The 24,921-nt window shown below is 34.8% G+C and overlaps 1 protein-coding gene across 1 annotated transcript; it reads right to left on the bottom strand.

The window, feature by feature from the left end:
• Positions 1-20,807: 20,807 nt before the first annotated feature.
• Positions 20,808-24,872, bottom strand: LOC144467666 (histone-lysine N-methyltransferase SETMAR-like). The gene is made up of 3 exons (XM_078176558.1): positions 24,727-24,872; positions 21,234-21,648; positions 20,808-21,185 (listed from the first exon to the last, which is right to left on the bottom strand). The coding sequence occupies exons 1-3, from the start codon at positions 24,870-24,872 to the stop codon at positions 20,808-20,810; spliced, it is 939 nt and encodes a 312-aa protein (XP_078032684.1).
• Between the last annotated feature and the right edge of the window lie 49 nt (positions 24,873-24,921).

Below are 24,921 nucleotides of genomic sequence, written 5' to 3' on the forward strand. Positions count from 1 at the left end.
CATAGACCAGATTATTTTCTACCCAATTATTATCTATTGGTTGTAGCAACTAACGAGTTATACATTAGTATAAATTAGTGGCAACAGAATACCATAAACGAGTTCTAATAGATTATTATAAATTATTTACCACAACGAACGACTTACACCATAGATCAGATTACTTTCTAACCATAGATCAGTAATTATATTTCATCCAATTACTGTAAATCAATTGCAACAACAACCGAATTGTAATCATTAATAATTCATAACCATTAACACAAATTACTTTGTTCTCTACAACAGTAATTAAACACCGATGCCTGTAGTGTACCTAAATCGAACTAAAACCAATAAAAGATTTGGCTGCTCGATGCCACCGTGATTTACAAAACAAACGAACCTAATCCCACTAAATCTGTGATTAAATTATGCTATCTGGCCGATGGTATCGCGGCGTTACGTCGTCGTCAACTTAATACGGTTTCGATATTCGGTCTATTTGGTATATATATAATTTGGTTTAGCCGGTGACGTCGACGAGATTGAAAACCCATGTAACTTGGGCCGTTGTCAATTCGATAACGATAAGTTTTCGGGTGCCGGCTGTTTGATCGCGTTATCACCTGCCGTTATGGCGTTAATCGAAGCTTCACGGAATTCTTCGAACACGACAAGCCTCTCGACGAAATTTCCGTCATTTTTATTGCACCGATTACGGGTATAGTAGGGAATAATTACTGCAGATGATGAACCGTAGTTCATCGTCAACAACAACTTTGGACCTCTTTCTACGTTAATCAACGATGAATTATATTAGATTTAGAATTTACAGGGGGCTGATGCAACGCGCGTCAACGTTGAATTGAATTAAAAGCACGTTGTAACGTTTATTGATGTTGCGCGAGATATCCGATAAAAATTAGGAGGTTAAACAAATTTATAGAGATACGTGACATCGTGAACTGTTCGACCGATTTAGCCAAATATAATGTATTATACGTTAACATGTTTGCAGGCAGTGATTTTGTAATTATTATGCGGTTAACGACTGGGAAATAAATGTTATGTAACAATGTAATAATAGTAACTATAATATAATAATGTAATGATAATAACTATCGTAATAATGTAATAATAATAAATATTATATAATAATGTAATATAATAATATAATTGTAGCTACGCGGGAGAATTAAACACTTGAATTTGCGTTGAATAAATTTATTTACGTCGCTTCTCCGTGGTCGTCGTGCGGAGGTGTCGCGCGTTAAAATTGGAAAACGTTTGTCGTCGACTGTTCGAAAAACAAAACGAATTCCGTCTAAACAATTGGCGACGCTCTGACGACGTGCACGTGCGCGAGTCGCCACATAATAATAATAAATATTATGTAATAATACAATAATAATAAGTATTATGTAATAATAGGGATTTTTGTTGTATAGGAAGTGATTTATACTGTTGTATATAGCTGTAATGATTTTAGAAAATGGAAACTCAATTAGAATACTATCAATTAACTCGACTGACGTGTCTGACTATTGCAAACTGAATCTACTTACTGCGATTCTAAACTTATTTGGACTTTATGCATTTCTGACACAAGTCAATCTTTTAACTGTATTGAAACATGTAAATTAACATGGTCTTTTTCTATAACACTAATTTTCTATAATTCTTATAAATTATATATTAATATTTTTATTGATGTTTATGCATTTATGTACATGTTAATCTTTTAATCATAATAAAATGTATAAATTAACATGGTCCAATCGCATTTTTATTTATTCTTTAAAATGAGTAATTCTTTAACTAACGAAGAAAACTCTTTCTGTAATACTAATTTGTATACAATAGCGCATGACAGCGAGAATCTGCATAAAAATCCACCAGCTAATAGTTATGATATTCCTTTTTGCTAACTGTACTAAATAATACATGATCCTCTTAATAAACTAACAAAGTAGTATTAAATCAACACATTCTCTTTCCTTTAAAGTTTTCATAGAAATAATGTTACCAATAATATTGTCATAATATCGTCAAATAACATCAAACAATGTAATTGAATTATAATAATTGAAAAATAATTACTACATTTAAGAAAACATTGCTTAGAAATCCAAACTGGATCTGCGTTAAAGAAAATTTATTTAACTGTAAGGCTCGGGTAATTATTTAATTGCAGTTGTTAATTTGATGCTTCTCCGGTTCTTATAACGAAGAATTAGCTGATTGTTTAACGCAATGTTCTGATAGTTTACTATCAAGTAAGACTGTATTGACACCGTTTTACATCGTGTTTCACATTATTTGATAAAAACTGAACGGTTATTTCACAAAAGCCGATGATAAGAAAAGACGTCCATAATGAAACTATTGATCCCGGACCATAAAACACGCTTGTATTATTAATAATTGCAACAAAAACGTCGCGCGTGTCATACTGAAACACTTTGTATAACCATTCACGATGCATTAGGCTCTCTTTTGCTATAATGTTCGAGCGAATTGGAACGCGAGTTCGTTTACACACCTTGACGTTGCACGCGTGTACAGTCGCCTCGAAAAGTCGCCAAACAAATCCTTCATTCTCGTCAAAATTATGGTATTTCCTGGAAATGTGGGATTCCTGAGGTGATATGAAGAAACTTTTTCCTCGGCGGAAATGCAATCCACGGTTTTGTTTATGAGTTATTAAGGAAAAAAAGTAACCAATGAGAAGCGAGCTCGTGAGGCGCAAAGCAACCGAGCCAGGCACGGACGAAGCTCTGTTTCGCTTATTGGCTCGGCCGCCTCGCGCCAGAAGAGCTCGCTTCTTATTAGTCACTGTTTTTCGTTAATAACTCGTTAACAAAGTCGTGGAGAAAATTTGCATAACGAAAAAAGTTGCTCCAAATGATTCGTGTTCATTGGTAACGTTAATTTTTCCAATGATTTTTTTCTCGTTATTTAAAATTAAAAATTAATTACATAATGTTACCAAACGCTAGATTCTATAGTTTGAGACATTTCATTTTCATTTTTACTATTTCTCTATTATTATCAATGTTATCGTCATTATTGTTATGAATTTTTGTAGAAAGATTGAAAGGGCGTCAGGCGCGTTTACATTAAATAAATTAAATTAAATATTTTCTTTTTAAATTTTTTGATATGCGCTGAGGACAATTCATTTTGTCAATATATCAAGTAATGTTTATAATTGAACTTACCAATTTTTGTCTGATTCAAGAGCTTCGCGGTGATTTACTGGCTGCGCAAATTCCGGTTGCGTAAATCGATATCGCGATTAAAAAATACCGGGAGAATATTGTTATAATTACTTGCATAAAAAAGAAATTCTCGCGGAAGGTGTGCGCGTAAATTAAGGAGTAAATTATATTAACCCTAACTGGCTTATGGTATTAGAAAGTTTATGGTCTGTCTAAGGCAGAGTTATTTTGTGTCCATGTAAAAAGAAGTGCTATCAATATTATTTTTACAGCTCGAAGTATTGTATAATACAAAGACAAAATTAAAGAAACAAAAATTCAAAAATATAAAAATACAAGAATATAAAAATCTTTTAACAAATTATTGCGTATTTTCAGTAGTTACTTGAACCGTCTACTGCTGTCAAGATATACAGGGTGGTCCACCTAAGTACGGCCACCTAAATATCTCTTCTAATTACGGAGGTACATAACAAAATTTTTTTGCTATTTCAATGGTTTGGGAAAAGCTGTCATACTGCAAAAAAAATCTTTTTCTAAGGTAATTTTTTCAAGGTCGTCGATGTTTTTTTGCTTATAATTGTGTAATTTTTTTTGCATTGTGTAACTTATGTAAAAATACATTTAGATATGTACATTATATGACCTTGAAATGACCTTGGAAATCAAAAATTAAATAGAAACGACAAATTTTTGTCTATCGAGATCTTATCGATGAAGATGTGTCAGGAATCTGTAAGTGTAAATAAACATGTATTATAACCCATAAAATGATATTCGACAATTTTAAAGTTTAAATGGTGAATGATGCCTTTCACGATAATTTGGTATAGAGACTCTTACCCTTTAAATGTGAATTAATGAGCAAAGCGTAATTCCTGGTCCTCTGTGTGGTTCTGAATAACACACGTTTTAATCAAAAACTGATAGGCGTGATATCCTGTGCCCACTACAGTCGGCGTCCACAAGTTTTGAACGTTCAAAACTTGTGGACGGCGACTGTAGTGGGCACAGGATATCACGCCTATCAGTTTTTGATTAAACGTGTTGTTATTCAGAACCACACAATAAAACAGGAATTACACTTTGCTCATTAATTCACATTTAAAGGGTAAGAGTCTCTATACCAAATTATCGTGAAAGGCATCATTCACCATTTAAACTAAAAATTGGTCGAATATCATTTATGGGTTATATACATGTTTATTTACACTTACAGATTCTGACACATCTTCATCGATAAGATCTCGATAGACAAAAATTTGTCGTTTCTATTTAATTTTTGATTTCCAAGGTCATTTCAAGGTCATATAATGTACATATCTAATGTATTTTTACATAAGTTACACAATGCAAAAAAAATTACACAATTATAAGCAAAAAAACATCGACGACCTTGAAAAAATTACCTTAGAAAAAGATTTTTTTTGCAGTATGATAGCTTTTCCCAAACCATTGAAATAGTAAAAAAATTTTGTTATGTACCTCCGTAATTAGAGGAGATATTTAGGTGGCCGTACTTAGGTGGACCACCCTGTATATTTTGATTATTATATCTTTTAACACGTTAGTATATCTTTTAATGTACTATTAGTTCTTTTAATACATTATCGACTTAAATTGTCCTTTGAGTCCAAAACATATTATTTATTATTACATCTTTTAATGTATTATTATTACTTTTAATATATCATTATATCTTTTAAGCATCGTCTTGAATCATCTACTAAGACACTCTTAATACACTATTATATCTTCTAATATAACATATCTTTTCTATTCAATATATATATTTGATACAACACTTTCCTCAAGTGTAAATTCATTTATTCTTACTTCACCTTTATTCGAAAAAAATATATTTCCACAGCTTCTCATTACATAACAGTATTTATGTAAATAAATATATAAAAGGAAACGTTCAAAAATATAAGTAAAATTTTCGTATTTACCCTCATGTTCTTCATTTAATATTTACTATATTATATATACCACTGTTTCAAGAATGAACTATTCACAACAAAACAGTGTTTCATAATAGGTACTTTTATTTCACGCAGTACCCGTTTGATTTACAAATTCCAGTCATTATCGTAACCAAACTGAGTACGTATCCGTTCATCGACCTAGCGCGAGCATCTTTATTTTCCGCAACGACTGTAGCTCGCGCGCCTGGATGGAAAACAAACACGATTGTCCTGGCCATCGTTCCTCGAGTGCCATCTTGAAATTGTGTTTTCGTAGCCGGTCAATTAAGCCGGAAAAATCGTGGCACGCTTTTCCGCGAAAAGGGGAACGCGTCGGAGCTCGTGTAACGTCGCGTCCGTCAACCGAAAGGAAAAACCGATAATTCGTCGGCCCTTTCTCTTCCCGGCTTTCTCTACGACACTCGTTTCGAATAAATATTCCATGGTGAACGGCGCCGAAAAACCCGCCGGTGAAACGATCCACGAGGTGTGATCATATATATATACATATATTCCACGGAAACGAGGAAAATTCAGAGTACCGGCTCGCGATCGCCTACACGATGCGCTTTGACCCTTTACTGATTTTCAACGGGCAATCTTTCTCTCGTTGCAGGATTGAATAATTTCTTATTTAGTGCATTTTAAAGTCGAATGAATACATCATTGAATAGTTTTATTCAGGAATAGGTCGCTGTTGCAACAGTGAATGTATTATTATAGAAGTGATGGATGATAAAGATATGAATAGTAATGAATAAGAACGAATAGCGACGAATAATAATGAACAACAAGGAATAAAAACGAATAGAAAGTAATAATAATGAATAATAACGAGTGATAACGAATAATAATGAATAACTATGAATAACGATAAATATAAAAGAATAATAACGAGTAACAATAAATAACAATAGATAACAATGAAGAACTACGAATAGCGACAAATATCAAAGAATAACGATGAATAACAACAACGAATAAAAGAAGGAATAATGACAAATGACAACGAATTATAAGGAATTATAATAGATTATCAAACAGATTCTAACAAATTATTAGGAATAACAGTTAATAACAGCGCATAACAACGAATATTAGGGAATAACAGTTATTAACCTCAAATAACAATGAATAACAACGAATAACAGCGACCAATGACGAAAAATAACGGTAAAAAAACAACGGTGAGAAACAATAAATAACAATGAATAAAAACGAATAATAACAATGTTAAAGTGAACAACAAATCGTTTGCGAAATTCAGGAGGAGCGATTAAAGTTAAAAATTCAAGAGGAGAGGTTGCAAGTTAAAATTGAAGAGCTCGGGGCTATGAACAAATTCATAACTCTCGGACAATGCCTAAATAAACAAAATGAAATTTCTGGACGAGATAACAAACCGGTCGCGATTAGAAAAAGTTTGCGTAGAACTTTGAACGGAGCGCGTTATCGTCGGATCTTGCTGGGAAAGGGTTAGAGATCTGTGGTTATGCCAACGAATTCCGTCGGGTGGGGGGTGTGGAATTTCGCAAATCCGGTATGCGAAAACGGACGCACGTCCGGCGATCATCGCGTAATAATATTTCCAGCGGCGCACGGTGCCAGACAGATTTTTGCAAGCAAAAACGTGAAACTTGCCGTTGAATTAAGGTTCGAACAGTAAAATATTTTTTAAAACGGACGTCGAAACTTTTGTCTTTGAGAATGCTCCTTAAAGCAACGTTACGGGAAATAACATCTGTTTGTTTTTAGTCGCAGAATTTGTTTGGTATTTCTAGATGGTGAAAATAGAAAATGTCGAATGAATCATGGGAACCATAAAAATTAATTAAATGGTTGAAATAATTATAGCAAGTCAAATAATAATAGCGCTAATAGATAATAGCAATAATAGTAATAGATAATAATAGTAGTAGATAATAACGGTAATAGGTATTAATGGGAACCATAAAAATGAAATAACGAATATTTTTATATTCGTTTTATCGAAAAACGATATTTTTTATTAGATCTTTTTATAAAAAAAATACCTATTGTGAAACGAGCGCAATAAAAATTAATTGAAGGATTAACAGCTTAACATCAGTGAAAGTTGTAGTATATTATTTATTTATTTATTTATTATTATTGCCTTCAACGTACAGGGGACTACAATTTTCTACATTGTATACAATAGTTATCAATAATGAAATTCTTATCTTACATTTTATTGTGAAGTAATTTATAATTTCAAGTTTTTTAAACCTCACAGGACCATTATTAGTATGTAATTGTTTATTTTAGTTTGTTTAAGACATAAAATAAATAATCATAAGGAAGATATATAAGAATATATAGTTTCTCTAGTATTTTATGAGAAATATTTTCCCTAATGAACTATAGAAATAACACAAATTATAGTTATGTTTATTACACTATTTTTTCATCTATTACTTTATTATAACATAATGTTAACTAAAATAATACAAAATTAAGAAATAAAATTCCTGTTGGAAATGATATACACAAAATTATACTTACCAAATAACATAAAACATGTGAGGAAACACAGCAATACATTATTACACGACACAATAAACAATAAATAATAACGAAGCACACGAATGCTTTATCATTGACACCAATTAATTTGACAATTCTTTTTCACCTAAACGTTCTCATTTACGTAATTGCATTCGGCACACGTTCTACTTTAACATTCTGTATCAAAAATGCAAATAAGGTTATAATTAAATACAACAATCATCAATCTTAAAATAGAGAAAAATATTTCCCTTAGCCGCAAAGGAGTTAATGTCAGGTTAAGCCATGAAGGAGCTAAGACAAAATGCCAGCGACTGACCAAACGTTGTGACTATCTACTTTGCCAGTCGACGACGAAACATGTCTCCTCCCTCTCGATATTGTCCCGCCGTTCCATCTCTATGCAATATAAGTTGCACGGGCCGACATGCATTCGACGCGAAATTGAGTTTCCTCCCTATTGGTCTTCCACGCGATGCACTTTCTCGCGGTGCTTCCTACGACATTGCGTTTCTGATTGAACCCCTCCATCGGGATAAGCCGACGCAATAATATGCCCGTGTCGCGTCTTGTCCTCTCCATTGTTTTCACTCGATACTACCTACCCTTTTTGCTGCTCCCTCCTCGATGTGTACTTTCCGATCGATTCAATCGTCTCGACGACATAATCGCCCCACTAATTCTGGACGATCAACCCGTGGTAATTAATCAGACGAAACGGACGACGAACTGTTACATCCTGTTCTGCTGCATTGGTTCTAATTCGATCTATTCTTATTATCGTTCTTGTTATTACTATTGTTATTATCATTATTGTTACTATTGTTATTGTTGTAATCATTGTTTATCATTGTTTAGATTATGTTGTTTTAAATGTTATTTTGGTATCTTCTTATTGAACACTTTAAAATCTTGGGGTTGACGAATAAATGATAATATAGGAATATATTTATAATAAATATAGAAGTAATTCTTTGACTATTAGGAGAAAGGAAAAAATACTCCCTGTGCTCCCTTTCTAAATACTGTGCCTCAACTATAGTGCTCTATTCCTTAATACTGTGCCTCAATTACCGTGCACTCTTCCGGAATACTGTGCCACAATTACTCTACTCTCTGATTACTGAGATTCTGCAACTGTGCACTATGAAATTTTAATACTTAACAAATATAGAAGTATCCCATAGCAAACAGCACAGTAACTAACGCATCCATTGAAAAATAGGTTCATGTACTGTGCATAGTAAATAATCTTCTAAAATTGATACTAAAAATAAAACTTTATATAAATAATCATTGTTTTGTTTTTCCGTTATCTTAATACGTTTTTCCAATACAATTAACATTATGATATCTTACCTAGAACAATTTATTTTATTGGATATTGATCATAGTATTTTTGTAAGTTTTTTTTTTCATAAACCATACAGAAAATTTCACAAAATCATTATAAAGAAATTGAAATAATTGTTGTAATAATTTCAGAATTTCCGTCTTTCACACATGTTTAATTTTAACAATTAAAAAATTAATTGACTTGAAATGAAAAAGATTGATATGTGTTATTTGATAAATATCAAATTAATTATACTTGAAAATAAACAAAAGGTACCAGTAATTGGTTCCACTACCCTACTCGATCTCTGTCCTTGCCGCCGCGTCATATTCGAACCTTCACCTGACCACGTTGCCTTGAAAAGACTATGCTTACCTTACTATTTTTTCTATACTAATATTATAAATAATGATATGTTCATTTCACTTTGTCACTTTTTATAACATATTTTTCGTAACATATATGTTCTTTGTTACTAGTATGTAATTTGTTAAAATGCATTTGGTGAAATACACAATTATTTACATATTATATTCATTATTAATGTGATTATTATATCAATATCAGAAAAATTGCAAATTTTCATTAATCTTTCATGGGATTTATAATATTAACCTAACAAGAAATCAGATTAATAATTAACGATTATAAGACGTCAGTGGTTACATTATCTATAATAATTTGTAATAATTAACGATATGGTCATTATATCAATATTAGAAATATTTGCAAATTTTCATTAATCATTCGTGAGATTTGTAAAAATAACGTAACAAGAAATCTGGTTAATAATTAACGATTATAAGACGTTAGTTGTTACAATTTATCTAGATTAATTTATAATAACTAATGATATGGTTTTCGTTAATAATTCACTACTATAGTAAATACATAGTAAGTAATCTAATTAATATTAAACGATTATAACGCGTTAGTTATTACAATTTAATCCTAGCAATTTATAACAACCATCAAATTACATTTGTTCATAGCTTCTCAAATTGCTCTTTTTCAAAACGCCTCAAAATTTTCCAAGTTAAAAATTCCAATATATCTTCACGTTTATCTACAACTCTTACGACCTACAGAAAAAATTAAAATCTATAATTGATACAGTAACTTCCAACACCAAACCTCCAAAAACTTAAAAAAATGAAAGAAAAAAGTGAATTAACAGTAAAAAGACATAATAAATTTTTAAACATTTTAAATTGCTGTTCAACTCCTTGCACTACGACTTATATCACAACTACCTGGATTAGCAATTTTATTTGTTATTAATAAATTCATACATCGAACAGAAAATTAATATTTATTATATTGCAATATTCAATTCAATGTTTAAATGTTAATGATAAAATTGAATTTCAGTTTGAGAGACGTAAGTAACGTACACATTTAGTAGATGATCTTCGAAATCTCCATAACGATTCTGACACGACATTATAGGGCTATGGGGTCCCTTATTTTATAGGAAATCTTACAGCAGATTTATTCCACAGACCGGAAGCTGATTTATTCGAAAAGAAGGCGACACTTCGGGAGCGGAAAGTGGGTGCTATCGATTTTGAATTCCAAGTGGGAAACCGTAATTGCCGATCGCCTCATGCATTAAAACCACGTGCACATTAATGCACTTGGAGGTGTATCTGACACTGGAAAGGAAAACTTTTTCGATAAGCCGCCGGCTAACCGGGGATCCAAAGGCTGCGGATTAGAAGTCCTGAGGTGCGCCATATTGCGTGACCATGAGCGGAAAGGTCATCGTCACGTAGCTGTCCTTTCCGCCTCTTCTTATGCTTTCTTAGACACTGGCAATTAGTATTTCTTCAGAAACAATAGTAACCAATTAATTTAACCCTGGAGAACAGTTGCGTGCTTAATTTAACACTCCAGTCATTTGTTCTACAATTGACATTTATTTATTTGTTGATGAAAACTTAAGTGGTATTTCCTAGCTGTGAATAGCTGCATTAGCTTTGAATTAATAGTTACAGTGGCGTGATTATATTCTGGTATTATTTTTACTAATAAAGTAATTATTGTTAATAGTAAATTATTTTTAATCAATAAGTAATTAATTTAGTAACTCGTATATTTTTAATTTTTAATAATTGTATAATAATTGCAAATTTCAATAATTAATTATTCATAATAAATAAATAATAAATTTACTAGCTTGTAAACTCTTATTTTCTAAATAATCGTATAATAACTATGAACTGAGTAATAATCCTAAACTTTAATAACAAATTATGTATAGTATATTGTTATGCGTCTGTTTCAATAATTATGTTTCTTAATAATTGTATCAGTATAATGTGTTCAGTTTAACATTATAAAGGTAGTTATATCGCTATGATTCAACTCCCGCGTTTAATAAATATAAAAAGTAATAAATTGCAATAACAATGTTATACTAAGTCGTCGAAGTCTACCAATCGACGAATCAAATGTTCACGGTATCAAAAGCTTTAACGTATTGAAGCAAAGTTTGTGTTCAGGCCTTAAAACACGAGAAAAGACGTTTCACCGTCGTGACTACAGTTGAGCACGATCACCCCGAAAGGGTGCAGCGCGAGATTTCTGATATGAATATTTATTAATTTCTAAGAGTTGCCCGGCAAGTTGTTATCGTTAATTGCCATCGACCATCTCAGGCGCGGACAACTGTTACCCGGAAACTGGCAGTTCGAGGACAATTAGAAGTCTTCTAACTGAGATTGCCGGCAGCGTTAAGCTTCCGGCATTGTGCTGGAACTTCCGACGGATGCGTCGGCAACCTTTCCCCGACGTATTAAAATGAATCTTAGAATGAATTGTTACGAAGATCACCGCGTCCACGACATTTGAAATGGCGGATGTTTAAATGACTATATGAACGGTTTATTTTGAAAATGGTGTAAGTCCATTTTTTCTTGTTTCGAGAAAATTAAAGGTTAACATATCTGTTAATTAAAAAATTTAGGCAAATTATATGAAGTCTGGCAATGTTTCTACTGTTTTATCATTATGTAATTTGGTTATATAAATTTGTTTTAGGCGTATTTTACTAAACTGATGTATACTTACGGGCTGCAAATGCACTTACACCACTTTCAAAATTAGACAATTGCAAAAATCGTTTAATTTAAATTTTCAAAAATCAAATATCACTTAAAATATACTTTATATTAATCCAATCTTATTTACAAATAATTACACGACATAAAATATAAGTAGTATTTTTAATTTTAGACGATAATTATATTGTTAAAATTACAAGATATTGATAGTATTTAGTTATGCTCTGCATATGGCAGTGTTACGAAATATGCGTGATGCACCGGAGGTACAGTCAGTCCCATAAGTATTCGTACGCTCATTGCTTATAAGAGAAATTTGTTGAAATCAAGGAACGCATGTAAGATTTTGCACTTTTGAGAAACCTCATCCAACATATTTGCAACCTATTTACCTGTTCTCCGTTAGTGTTTTTTCTTAGCTGTTTTTTAATCGCATTTTGAAGACTTTTTATGGAAACGAAATTCTCTCGTTTCATTTTATGTAAAATGAATTTATCATGTTTTCTACATTGTGTTACGTAATATAAAACAAATGTAAAATAATAGGCTACTGATCGGCAACCACCTGCTAAGCCACCTACCTTTGTCAATTGGATTTACACCACTTTCATAATCAATGATTATGCAATTTCATTTACCTACCAATTTTAAATTGTACAAAATGTGGGAATTTTTTAAGAAATTAAACACGGACTAGTTATACATAAAAAATGTACATTAAATTATGCATGAATTACGTGATATCTCATTTTTTTCAAAAATGGAGTTACACCACTTTCAAAATAAACTGTCCATATAAAACTGCATATCTTTTTTCAAGAACTGTTTAATTAGTCAAAATAAACTCAATTTGTTTCAATATACTTGTAACAACGAGATTATGTATACAAATCAAGATTTTTCATAAATTCCAAAAGTGATGGTAAAGGGAAAGTTGCTAGCTCGTATAGAAAACTATTCTGAAAATATGGGGAATAGTAACCTTTTTTTAACACGTTCGCGAACTATAGCGTTCACTATCATTATAACATAACCTAGACATTAATGCTATAATATCTTACTTGTATATAAAATAATATAACTAATATTAGGTTAGTGCATATGAAATGTCGGAGTTTCAAGTGAATATATAAAACTGCGTATCTTTTTCCAAGAGCTATTTATTTAGTCAATATATGCTCCATTTGCTTCAATACACTTTTTGCAATGAGATTTTAACCTTTTGCATTCGAAGTCATTTTCGCTGTAAATCTAAAACAATTTTCCTGACTTGTAGTATATCCATTCCATTCATGGAGTATTCCACTCCAGCGTAAAAATGATTTTCGAACGTGATAGAACAATTTTACAGGTAACTCAAAGTCACTGCTCGAGTGCAAAGGATTAATGCATAGATGCATGTCTTAAAGAAATTCTGATCTCTAAAATCAATAATCCTCTGATATGGAATTTTTCAGACCGTTTTCATTTTTATACTGTTTAGCCCGTTGACATAACCTCAACTTCTGTCTCATATTTGCATCCCACATTATTTTTGAAACTCTAACCTTGCCATACTAGTCCTTACGATTCTTAAGTCCCCGCCATTCAAGTTAGAATCTGTAAACAGGTTACAAATATATAAAGGGTGTCTCAAAATTATGGTAATTCCAGGAAACGATGGATTCCTGGGATGATTTGAAGTAACTTCTTTATTTCTACAAATTTTTTCCGAGGTGTTGTTGACAAATCATTAACGATAAACGTTAACCAATGAGAGACGAGATCAACTACCAGGAGGCGATCGAGTCAACGAGTAGACGAAGCCCAGTTCTGCTTATTGGCTCGGCTTCCTAGCGCTGCGCGAGCTCGCCCCACATTGGTCAGTGTTTTTCGTTGATAACTCGTTAACGACGCCTCGGAGAATATTTTTGTAAAAGAAAAAGTTATTTCAAATGACCTCAGGAACCTTTAATTTCCATAATATGGAAGTACCAGAATTTCGGACACCCTGTATATATCATTTTCCTTGAAATCTACTAGATTGCTTCCGAATGTGCACTTAGTGAGATATTATACCCAATCGCAGATGTACTTGAGTAATTAAACCATTCAGAATTTATTACGAAAGTAAAAGGAGTTTAACTCTTTAGACTACGATTTATTTAACAGCCATGTTAGTTAGTATTCCACTTATTATTAATAAATCCCTACGCTGGACGGAAAATCCATATTAATCATATAACAATATTTATTTCAACTTTTAAATATTAATAATAAATAGTTGGAATTTAATTTAAATTTAAGCGATGCGAATAATATACACATTTAGTAGATTATGTTCAAAGTGTTGCCAAATTCTTATAAAAGTTCAAGTTTTGTTAAATTCTCCGATCGAGAGGGAAACCATCGTAGTTTTAGAGAATGTTTCTATTGTGTTGTGGCAACGTAACATCAAGTTATTGTAAATTAACTAACCTCTAAATTATGTTAATATGCAATTTGGTTAGTAAACTATTTAGTCAGTAAACAGTACGCATGTCAGTAAACAATAATAGTCCTCGTTCTTCATAGCGTGGAAAATGCAGCTAAATTACCGCGCAACTATGATACTAAACCACCCATTTGCCGCAAGCAATATGTACAGGGTGGAACAATAATATTGATCATCTTAAATACCTTAGTTATTTGTTGAGAAACAGAAAAATTATATATAAATTAGCGAGAGCTGCATGGTTTGAAGGAGGTCATAATTTAACAAATCATTTATTATTAAAAATTAATCATTTTTGTTTTATTATTCCGTAATTAATAGGTTTATTATATGGATTATAGTTATTATACTTACTATACTTATTATACCAATTATGTTTATTCTATTTATTAGACTTATTATACTTACTATACTTATTATACGTATTAGGTTTATTATATTAACTATACTTATTATACTCATTATACTTATTACGCTTATTACATTTATTATAGTTATTATACTTACTACGCTTATTATGCTCAATATATTTACTATACTTATTGTACTCATTACTCTATATTATAATACATCATACTAAATAAATTATACTTATTATACTTATTTACATAAAATCTTCAAAAATTCCTCACCTATTAAAAAATTATTACTTTCGCAATACGCCTCTCTCCAAGCCACACAACTTTTGCTAACAAAATTCTCCCGTGTCTCACAAAATAATTGAATTATTCACGATAATCGAAATTCTTACACCACCTTATACACTAAAAAAAAAATAACATAAAACCGCTTCTGCATTATTCTTATAATTGTCATTTTCAAAATCATTGTTCCGTCATGTCGACGAGTTCCGTAAACCGAACCTCAGCAAACGTCTCCATCTCAACGGCAAGAAAAATAATAAAAATAAACGAACGACAAGTTACAAGGTGAATTTGTAGGCGGGCGGCGACACGCAAACGGTCAGAGTTGAGATCCGCGTAACACGATCGACCGTTCTCTCACGGACATCCCTCCGGGAAGCCGCGTGCCATCAGCCACGTGTTCCGAGCCACGAGATTTCCCGGCCGCTCGTAAACGCGGAAAGTCGTAAATGCCTTGGCCGCGAAAAGCCCCGCAAAAGGGACGCGGCATGGCGCGTCGTGTCGGGCGAAAATCCGTGCGATCAACGATTTGTGCGCGCTTATGCAGCTAGAGCTGACCCCGGGAGCCGCGTTCACCGGAAACGCGGCGAGACGCGGACGTGCATTCGCGAGCGGAGAGCGTATAGCCGTGGTATCGTCGGTCTTTTTTGCAATTTTTCTCCTCCGCGGAGCGGGGAAAATTCCGTGTCGTACGTGCATCGGAAATTGGCACGTATCCTTTTTGCTTTTTGCCCGGCCACGTCTGCCTGTACATTGAACGGACTGGTGCAATCTTTGATCGGACGTTCATTCGAAGATATATATCGATTCTGCTTGTTTCGCGGCCTTCGAGCGAGGTTTACACGGTTCTACGGATCTTTTTTGCTTTAACGATGAACCTACGGTGTCCGTCAAAGTGACCGATTTTCAGTCCTTTTATTTCAGCCTTCTGCCGTTGCGCTTCCTATGCGATACAGGTACGGTCCGCTCCAAAAGTTTTAGAACGCATACTTCAACATACTTGTAATATAAATTGTAATACAATATTGATAATATTATTACATTATTAATATTAATATTATATTAATTTTATAATACATTATTAATCTTAATATTATATTAATTTTATATTACATTATTAATTAATAATATAATTTAGTATAAAGTGTATTTACATATTTTATCCATTTTTATTGTTCATTCTATATACGTATTTATTTCTTTTATCTTATTTATCAAATGGCTATATTATTTTACGGTATATTATTTATTGACTTGACTGAACCAATTTTATATTAAATATTTAAGCCGGCTACCGAATGCATAATCTTCTACTGTCCGAGAATTTATGATGTTTTATGTTACGCGTGTTCTGTAATCTATTTACTATAATCTGCGTCATGTTTTTATTTCTTTACTTTTTATTTCTTCTATCTTCTCCTTAGTAGTCTTGTTTTATTTTTACTTTTTACTCTAGTTATGATTTTACTCTTAGTTTAGCCAATTTTATTATTGAGCTTTTTTATCATTTTAATTTTATCATCTTTTAATTTCATCTACTACTGTTTCTATACATTATGCGTTAAACATTGTCGGCAGGCGTTAATGTTGTATTTATCATTGAACAGGAAAACCATGTGATCGCGGGAGAACATTCTTTGGTGATAAACGAATTTAATTCAGTTTAGGCAAGTTCTGCAAGTCTGTAATATAGTATCGTATTGTTGGAAGCGTTTGTCTCCGAGTTTATTTTGTACTCGTTGCTTAGCTATAAGTACTGAATAATAAGATTGATTGAAAAGAATCGATTTGGTTAGATTTTGTACAATTTTTGTTATAGTAGTTGATCAAATAGTAATTATTATTTAATATAAGAATTATATAATAAATGTATGTAATAAATATGATATATGTAATAATATAATATTCTTAATATATATACTAAATATATTATTTTTATTTTATATATTTAATATATTATACCCTCTAATTTTCTATTTCTGTGGCTATTTTTCGAGTACTTACTTTTGAATTTTGCCGGATAATTTGCAGTACAGATCGTACATCCCTCTTACTCAGATTGTAGGTCGACCGCTACGTATTTTATTTTCACATTTATTTGTTATTATGATTTTTTTTATTATACATTGAACAGTAGAATGTTTTCTGCCCACTGTTACGAGCCGAGGACCAGTTACACACGTGACCGGAGGTAAATGAGTTTGTGCGGATATTTTGAAAGGAATGCGTGGACTGGTCATTGCCTATTTCATCAACGGGTCGCCGCTAGGTGTAGGAATGGTTCACGGACTGGCCGATGTCTCCTTCAACACCGGGTCGCCACCTGATTGGGTAATGGGGTTTTGGATTGACTATAATTTTGCCTCGTAACTTCAAAAGAAATATTAATTGATACACCTCGAGCGGCAAAGGTGTATCTTTGGGGGATCGTTACCAACAACTGACTCGAACTGGGAAATGGAATGAAATAACTTGTGCACTGAATTGCAAGTAAAATTAATAGAATGTAACAAATTCAGTCTATTACAAGTGCGTAAGTGTAGTGTACCATTCGCGATAGTCCTAAGACACGCTCCCTAGTTTACGCCCCAAGTCGGCGGGGGTTAACTATTGCTCGAAGGAGAACTCGGCTCGATCTTGCTACGTCTCGCGTCGCGATTCGACTTGAAACTGCCCGATTTGGAGTAAAGTCTTTGCCCTTTTATATGCAGCTGAACTAGAAAATTTGGTAGTGGGGACTGGGCCTACGTGACCAGATCATACCGCGGATGATACAGTGAATCGAGGACGCGTGACCCTTCTTGAACTTGCGCCTATACGTTTGATTAAATATTCAAATTTTGGAAGAAAGGACCGTATTCACCGCCGACGTTATCTAGCGTATGCCCTCAAGAAGGAAACGTCGGAAGAAAATCTCCATATGTAACGCCACAATATCAGCAATTTCACGTAGAGATTTCTTCTCCTTATAAAATTTAACAATTAATTTTCGCATTTCGACGCTTGTTTTTCCCCTAGTGGCACTCATTGTCAGTAAATGATTGTCGGACATTTTTCAAATGAACTACGAGTCCAAGGTAACGTTAACAAAATACTACCGGGGAATCCCAGCTCTTGTGTTTTAAAAATTTATTAAATCTACTAGATCTACTACCTTCGCATTTTACATAACCTGACATAAGTTGGATTTACACATATCACAAAATCTGACAACTTTCTTGGTCTTTCTGACTATCTCGCGCCCAAATATTAGGTTGGTAAGAAATTAATGTCGGTTTTCGAACTTTCGAACTTTGAGGCATATTTTGGGATAACAATTCCTTTTATTCTGTTTACCTTCCAATGTCATCGTTCAGTGCAGATATCGTGTTGCATGCTGTTAAGTATGCTTTTGTTTTTGCTGTTAATTTGTGGTCACTTCAAGTTATAAACTTCGCAATGGATACCAAGCAAGTTCGTGTAATATTCTTATATCAATATAAACTGGGTCATAACGTTGCAACTGTGACTCGTAATATGAACAGTGCATTTGGAGAAGATACCGTAAATGAGACCACGGTACAGCGTTGGTTCAAAAAATGTTGAAGTGGTAACAAGAGCCTCGAAGATGAAGATGGTCGTGGACACCTTCTCTCGTCGACAATGACCAAGTGAAGGCACTCGTTGAAGCTGATCCACGAACAACAGTTCGACAACTTGCACAGAAGTTAGATGTAAGCCATCCGACAGTTATCAACCACCTGAGACAGCTAGGAAAGTCAAAGAAGCTCGACAAATGTTTGCCGCATGAATTAAGCGTAGACATAAAGAATCGTCGTTCGACCACACGTCGAACAATTAATGCTACAAAAGTTGAATGAATTGGGATATGAAACCCTGACCCATCCAGTATATTCCTCGGATTTGTCGCCAACCGATTATCACTTCTTCAAACATCTCGACCACTACTTGCAAGGGAATATATTTACCAACCAAGCTGCTGCTGAAAGTGCGTTCGAACAAATTTATCAATTCCAGAACAACAGAATTTTACGCCACTGGAATTAACAAACTGTCAATTTATTGGCAAGAATGTATAGTTTGTAATGGATCTTATTTTGGTTAAAAAAACTTATTCCGATTTGTGATATGTCGATTTAAAGATATAGTTTGGAAATCGACATTATTTTCCTACCAACCTAATAATTCTGAATTGTGCTCATAACATCGGGAACAGTATCTTCGAACTTTTCTTTTCCTTTTCTTTTCCTTTTCTTTTTTCTTCTTTTCTTTTTTCTCGCGACCACAGATATTACCACGCGTAGGGCAGTGTCCATGTGTTGGTGGCCAACAATGTCACCGAGCACACGGACCTTGCCCAGTACCGGAATTCGCAGAACGCTCGCTCGTTGCCGGAGCAGCCGAAGAAGGGACGGCAATATCAGCGCCGCGCTCAACGTGTTAATATTATAACACTTAGTTTTCTTACTCTGATACTATTTACTATTCTTGCAGCCTGTGTGGCCAAATTTCATCAAAATACTGCGCGGCCGAAAGATCTTTCACAGATAATGAGGGAAAAGACTGTGACGGTGAAAATTATGGAAACTCCTTCCTACAAAAATTTGGCTACATAGGATGCCGACGATAAGAGTGAGGCAGCTTCAAGTGACTTTGGGATCATTGCTTAGGAACTGTGTGGGACTGAGTGCTTTTTTTCGTCAGAACATGTCAGATTTCTTTAAAACATAGTTCACGTTGCTGTGACGATCGACATAGTTTGCGTGAAGATCTTCGTGTACAGTGTCAGTTTCATTTGAGATTTCATCTCTGCAACTTCGCCGTTTTTTAAAATATACGCACCGCGACAACAGTGCAAGATATTTTGGGTGTTTGTGCAATGCCTCTATGGAGGCATAATTCGTGATCAGCGTGGAATAATAGTGCAGCGAGAGTGAACGTTAGTGTAATTTGTGCCGTATTACATACCTGAATTACAACTTCTGGATTACAAATGTAGTAGCAATATATATTATTAATTATTACTACAAGTTTGGATCAAATAGAAATTAAGACTATATTGTACGATAGTTGCGCGGTTTAACAACTTGTTAATCTACTATTATGACAACTTATAAATACGACTTTCAACTCCGTATGGCTTATTACAACGCGTACACTACTACGACTCTCTACTTTAAACAACTTGATCTGCGACCCTTTCGCAACGACTTTTAAAACAAGAATCTCCCGTTTCAACTCTGACTCGGTTTTTTATGCTTACCTGCCTCCCTTTCCCAAATTTCTACAAAACCCAGATGTGGGCATTCGTGTCGCCGATGGGCCGCTATCCCTTTTAGGACTATACAACTTTACTACACTAATGTCCTTAAACCTATTCTTAAAATTATCTATCGAGTGCCGAAATATTGCCGATACCACACAAGTTTTGGATTACAACATTAACAACTGAATGGATAAGTTTTTTATTGATAACATTAGGTTGGGGAGAAAGAAATCCATTATGTTTACTTGAACTTCAAGACTTCATTTAACATGTTTCGGATTGTCCGATTTAGGTCAAATATACACTGTTTTGTTCTATATTTTGTTGTCATTTTAAAGGTAGCTTCATAATGCCTCTCTCATAAAAGTCTTGGTCCCCATTAGCGAAAAACTCTTGTAATCGATTTTCACAATCTTCTGTCGATACCAATTTCTTATCACTGAGGAAGTTTTGCAATGCAAGGAAAACATGGTAATTGCTTGATGCCAGGTCCGGACTATATGGTGGATGCATCAAAACTTCCCAGCCAAGCTCCTGAATTTTCTGGCGATTCACTAAAGCCGTGTGTGGCCTGGCGTTGTCCTGATGGAACACAACACCTCTCCTGTTGGCCAATTCTGGCCGTTTCTGGCCAATCGCTAGCTTCAAACGGTCCAGTTGTTGACAGTAGAGATCCGAATTTAATGTTTGACCATATGGAAGCAACTCATAATAAATGATTCCTTACCAGTCCTCCTAAATGCACAGCAGAACCTTCTTGGCTGTTAGTCTTCGTTCTGCCACCGTCTGACCTGCCTCACCAGGCTTTGACATTGAACGATTTCGCACAATGTGGTCGTATCTAATCCATTTTTCATCCCCAGTCACCATGCGTTTAAGAAATGGGTCGATTTCATTCCGTTTAGCCAAGACATCGCAGGTAAAAGTTCGATCCATCGTGTTTTTTTGTGTTAATTGTTGTGGCATCCAAACGTCGAGCTTCTTTTTATATCCAGCTTTGTGCAAATGGTTTAAAACCGTTTTATGGTCGATCTTTAGATCCCGGACGATGCTATGTCTGCTAACATGCCGGTCCACTTCGATTATTTCTGTGATTTTGTGAACATTTTCTACGACAGGCCTACCTGTACGAGGCACATTTTTGACATCAAAAATACCTGAACGGAATCTACGAAACCAAAATTGCTCGTAATCGACTGTTACAGTATCGGGACCATAAACACCATTCACAATTTCAGCCGCTTGGCTTGCATATTTTCACCTTTAGCAAAGAAAAATTCTAAAATGTACCGAATTTTTTCTTTGCTGACTTCCATTTTTAACAGTCTGTAGCTTACAACTGGACCAAACAAGAAACAGAAGTAGAATTTTTGTAGTGCAAAATGTCACCTTTAATAGTATAAATCTGAAATTATTTGATCGATACTTTAACAGATATCGATCACTACAGTCATCTACCAAAAAAATAATGAATTTCTTTTTCCCCAACCTAATATTTATGAAATTTTTGAAATTAATAGAAAATTCATAAAATGTCGCGCCCCGGAGCGAGGTGGGCTTTAACCCGCTGTCTCGCGCGCGTGGCAGCAGGTTGAATCCTCGCGCGCGCGCCTCTCATTCGCCACTGTTTCTTCATTAATAACTCGTTAACAAAGCGGCGGATTGCAGTTCGGCAAAGGAAAAGGTTACTTAAAATAGCCTCGGGAACACCTCGTTTCCCGGATTACGAATAATTTTGGTACACCCTGTATAATCTAGGAAGAGGACAAACCGCGAGGTCGCATAAACCAATGTAATCTAGGTAATATAATATAAGTAGGTAATGGGATAACAAGCGATGTGTTTGCTGGTCAACCGGTACAAGTACGAACGGATGTGCACCATTTAGAATGCGAACGATTCATCTCGCATCGCGTCGCCTCGCGTGGCTTCGAGTGGTTCCCGTTCCCGATGATTGCACAATCTGAGGAATTGACGATTCGCGCCGGAAATACGCCGAGGTCGAAGAATGTTACATCACCGAGATTTCCGTGGCGCGCGCAATCGCGAGTCCCGATACTCGAGAATGGTACGAAACCATAGCTAACGAATTAACAGGTTCTTCGCCGCGTCACCCATATCTGAGTGACAGGTATGCTTTTGTGGGGGCCCGTCACCCAAATATGGGTGATGCTCTTCTTGTTCAAATTAAATAGGATTTTATTTATTTAATCTATTTAATATATGAAAATGCCACGTGTAGCACAGAAATTTAATGGAATAAGCACCTGGAAATATAAAATATACAAAATAATAATATTAAATGTTCACATACTATTCTATTCATTATACATTAATTTATAATTACCCCTTTCGCGAAGGGTGCCGTGTATATACGACAGTCACTTGGTGCATCACAGCGGCTGGCGCCGTGTATGTATATAGGACAGCCACTTTTTAGTTCACAGAGACTAATGCCGGTTATGTAATCATAATTATATTATTATTTTATTTCAATAGCGAACTCGAAATAAAGCTATAAATACATTGGTGGCGAAGTATGGTTCACTCGCGCTTTCGCGAACGACGACAATGTTTGATCTGTCGCACTGTTGCGAAGAGTAGCGAAGAATTGTACAGGTGCGCCGTCGCGAAAGTGTTAACCCTTTCGCTACAGAGAGCTTGTGACAAAATGTGATAGCTGTGAACGGAACGCATTATTGGGTAAGTTGACACTGAGGCACGGAATGCTACGAAGTAGGAGTCGTGTTCATGTTCTCTAAATCAGTCCCAGCCGACTTGACAGTGTTCCATGCTTCGGCCACGGCAAACCCTTTGTAAGCAAGTCGGTGATCATTTCCTCGGTAGGAACGTAACTTAGATCGATCTCTTCGCCTTCCAAAGAGTCACGGACGAAGTGATACCCTTATGTTGATATGCTTCGTGCGACTATGGAATGTCGGATTTCCCGTAAGTTTAATCGCATCCTAGTTCTGACAGTACAACATGACGTTCGCTAGTCCCGAGAAGTCCATCTCTAAAAGAAAACGCCGCAAATAAATCGCCTCTTTCATGGACTGGCTTAGGCTCAAAAACTCGGCTGCTTACGGATGAGAGAGCCACGGTCCTCTGTTTCCCTGACTCTCACGAAACTACGACGTTGGCCAGAAGGAAAGTGTAGCCGGTAAATGATTTCCAATCGTTCGGACAGCTTCCCTAGTCGGCGTCCACATAGACCCGCACCGGCTAGCTATTTGCCTGTTATGCAAGACCCAAGTTTCACGTACCCTTGAAATGACGTCAAGATTTGCTTCTCAGCTCCCTAGTGCGCTCTGCCGACACAATTATTTATTTGACTTAATACGCTTACAGCATTTGCTATATCGGGTATAATGACTAGTGTCAGGAACATGAGCAATCCCATGAGTTCTCGAAACGGAAATTTTTCCTTATCTCCCCCTGAATCCATGATTTCACTTCGCAACTTATTCGGTTCTAACGGAGTCGATATCGGCTTGCAAGTCGACATCCCGAAACGGTCCAAAATGTCATTTATGTATCCGCGCTTTTGCAGGTGAATCGCGCTGTCCGATCGACGAAACTCGATATTTAAACAACCCACCACGATACCGAGATCCTTAAAGTCGAATGTCCTTTAACCCTTTGCACTCGAGGCCATTTTAAGCCTAGATCTAAAATAGCTATTTTAACCAGCCCCATCTCCATTTTATATAGCTTAGTACAATTTATAAATATGAAATTGAGTCGAGTGAATCACAAAACTGTTACGCTTTTAACAATCTTTTAAATAGAAAGGTCTTTAATAATGTCAAAATTATTTTGGAAATGGTATAACGATTTTCATTGGCGCCTGAGAAGTGCCACTCGAGGTTTAAGGGTTAACCCCTTATCGTACTTTAACGAGTCAGACTCGTGACGGAGATTTCTAGTAATAAGCTATTAAATATGAATGTTCATCCATTCCTTTAACTAGGAATAAAATTGTAATCTCCCGTTACTAATATTTAATTAAACATTCAAACAGATGTGAGCACACAATAAATATAAAATTTCCATTTTCTTCTAAGAAATTAGTGCGATCGAAAAATTCGAATCATATTACTTCTGAAGAAAATGGTACGGCAAGGGGTTAAGACGACTTTTGAATGATTTTATTTTATCAGGGTCACGCGAAGCGATCAAAATATCGTCTACGTAAACTAACACTAGCAGGATATCTTCCCCTCGTCCCTGATATTAAACACACGTGTCAGCGTTGTTCGAGTTCAGCCCGTATCCCTTCAATTTGTCGTCAAGTCGACGATGCCAGGTGCGTCCAGCCTGTTTTAACTCTTTCGCAACGGCGCACCTGTACCATTCTTCGCTACTTTTCGCAACAGTGCGACTGGCCATACTTTGTTGTCATTCGCGAAAGCGCAAGTGAACCATACTTCGCCACCAA

Source organism: Augochlora pura, chromosome 3 (assembly GCF_028453695.1).
Source record: "Augochlora pura isolate Apur16 chromosome 3, APUR_v2.2.1, whole genome shotgun sequence".
Taxonomy (NCBI): Eukaryota; Metazoa; Arthropoda; class Insecta; order Hymenoptera; family Halictidae; genus Augochlora; species Augochlora pura.

Excerpts from the sequence above, each read along its gene's own strand:
- LOC144467666 (XM_078176558.1), bottom strand. The coding sequence starts at position 24,872 with ATGGCCAGTCGCACTGTTGCGAAAAGTAGCGAAGAATGGTACAGGTGC. Across the intron at positions 21,649-24,726 it reads AACTCGAACAACGCTGACAC|ATTCCGTTCAGGTATTTTTG; the intron begins GTGTGTTTAATA and ends TTGGTTTCGTAG. Across the intron at positions 21,186-21,233 it reads GAAGACTAACAGCCAAGAAG|TTGCTTCCATATGGTCAAAC; the intron begins GTTCTGCTGTGC and ends ATTTATTATGAG.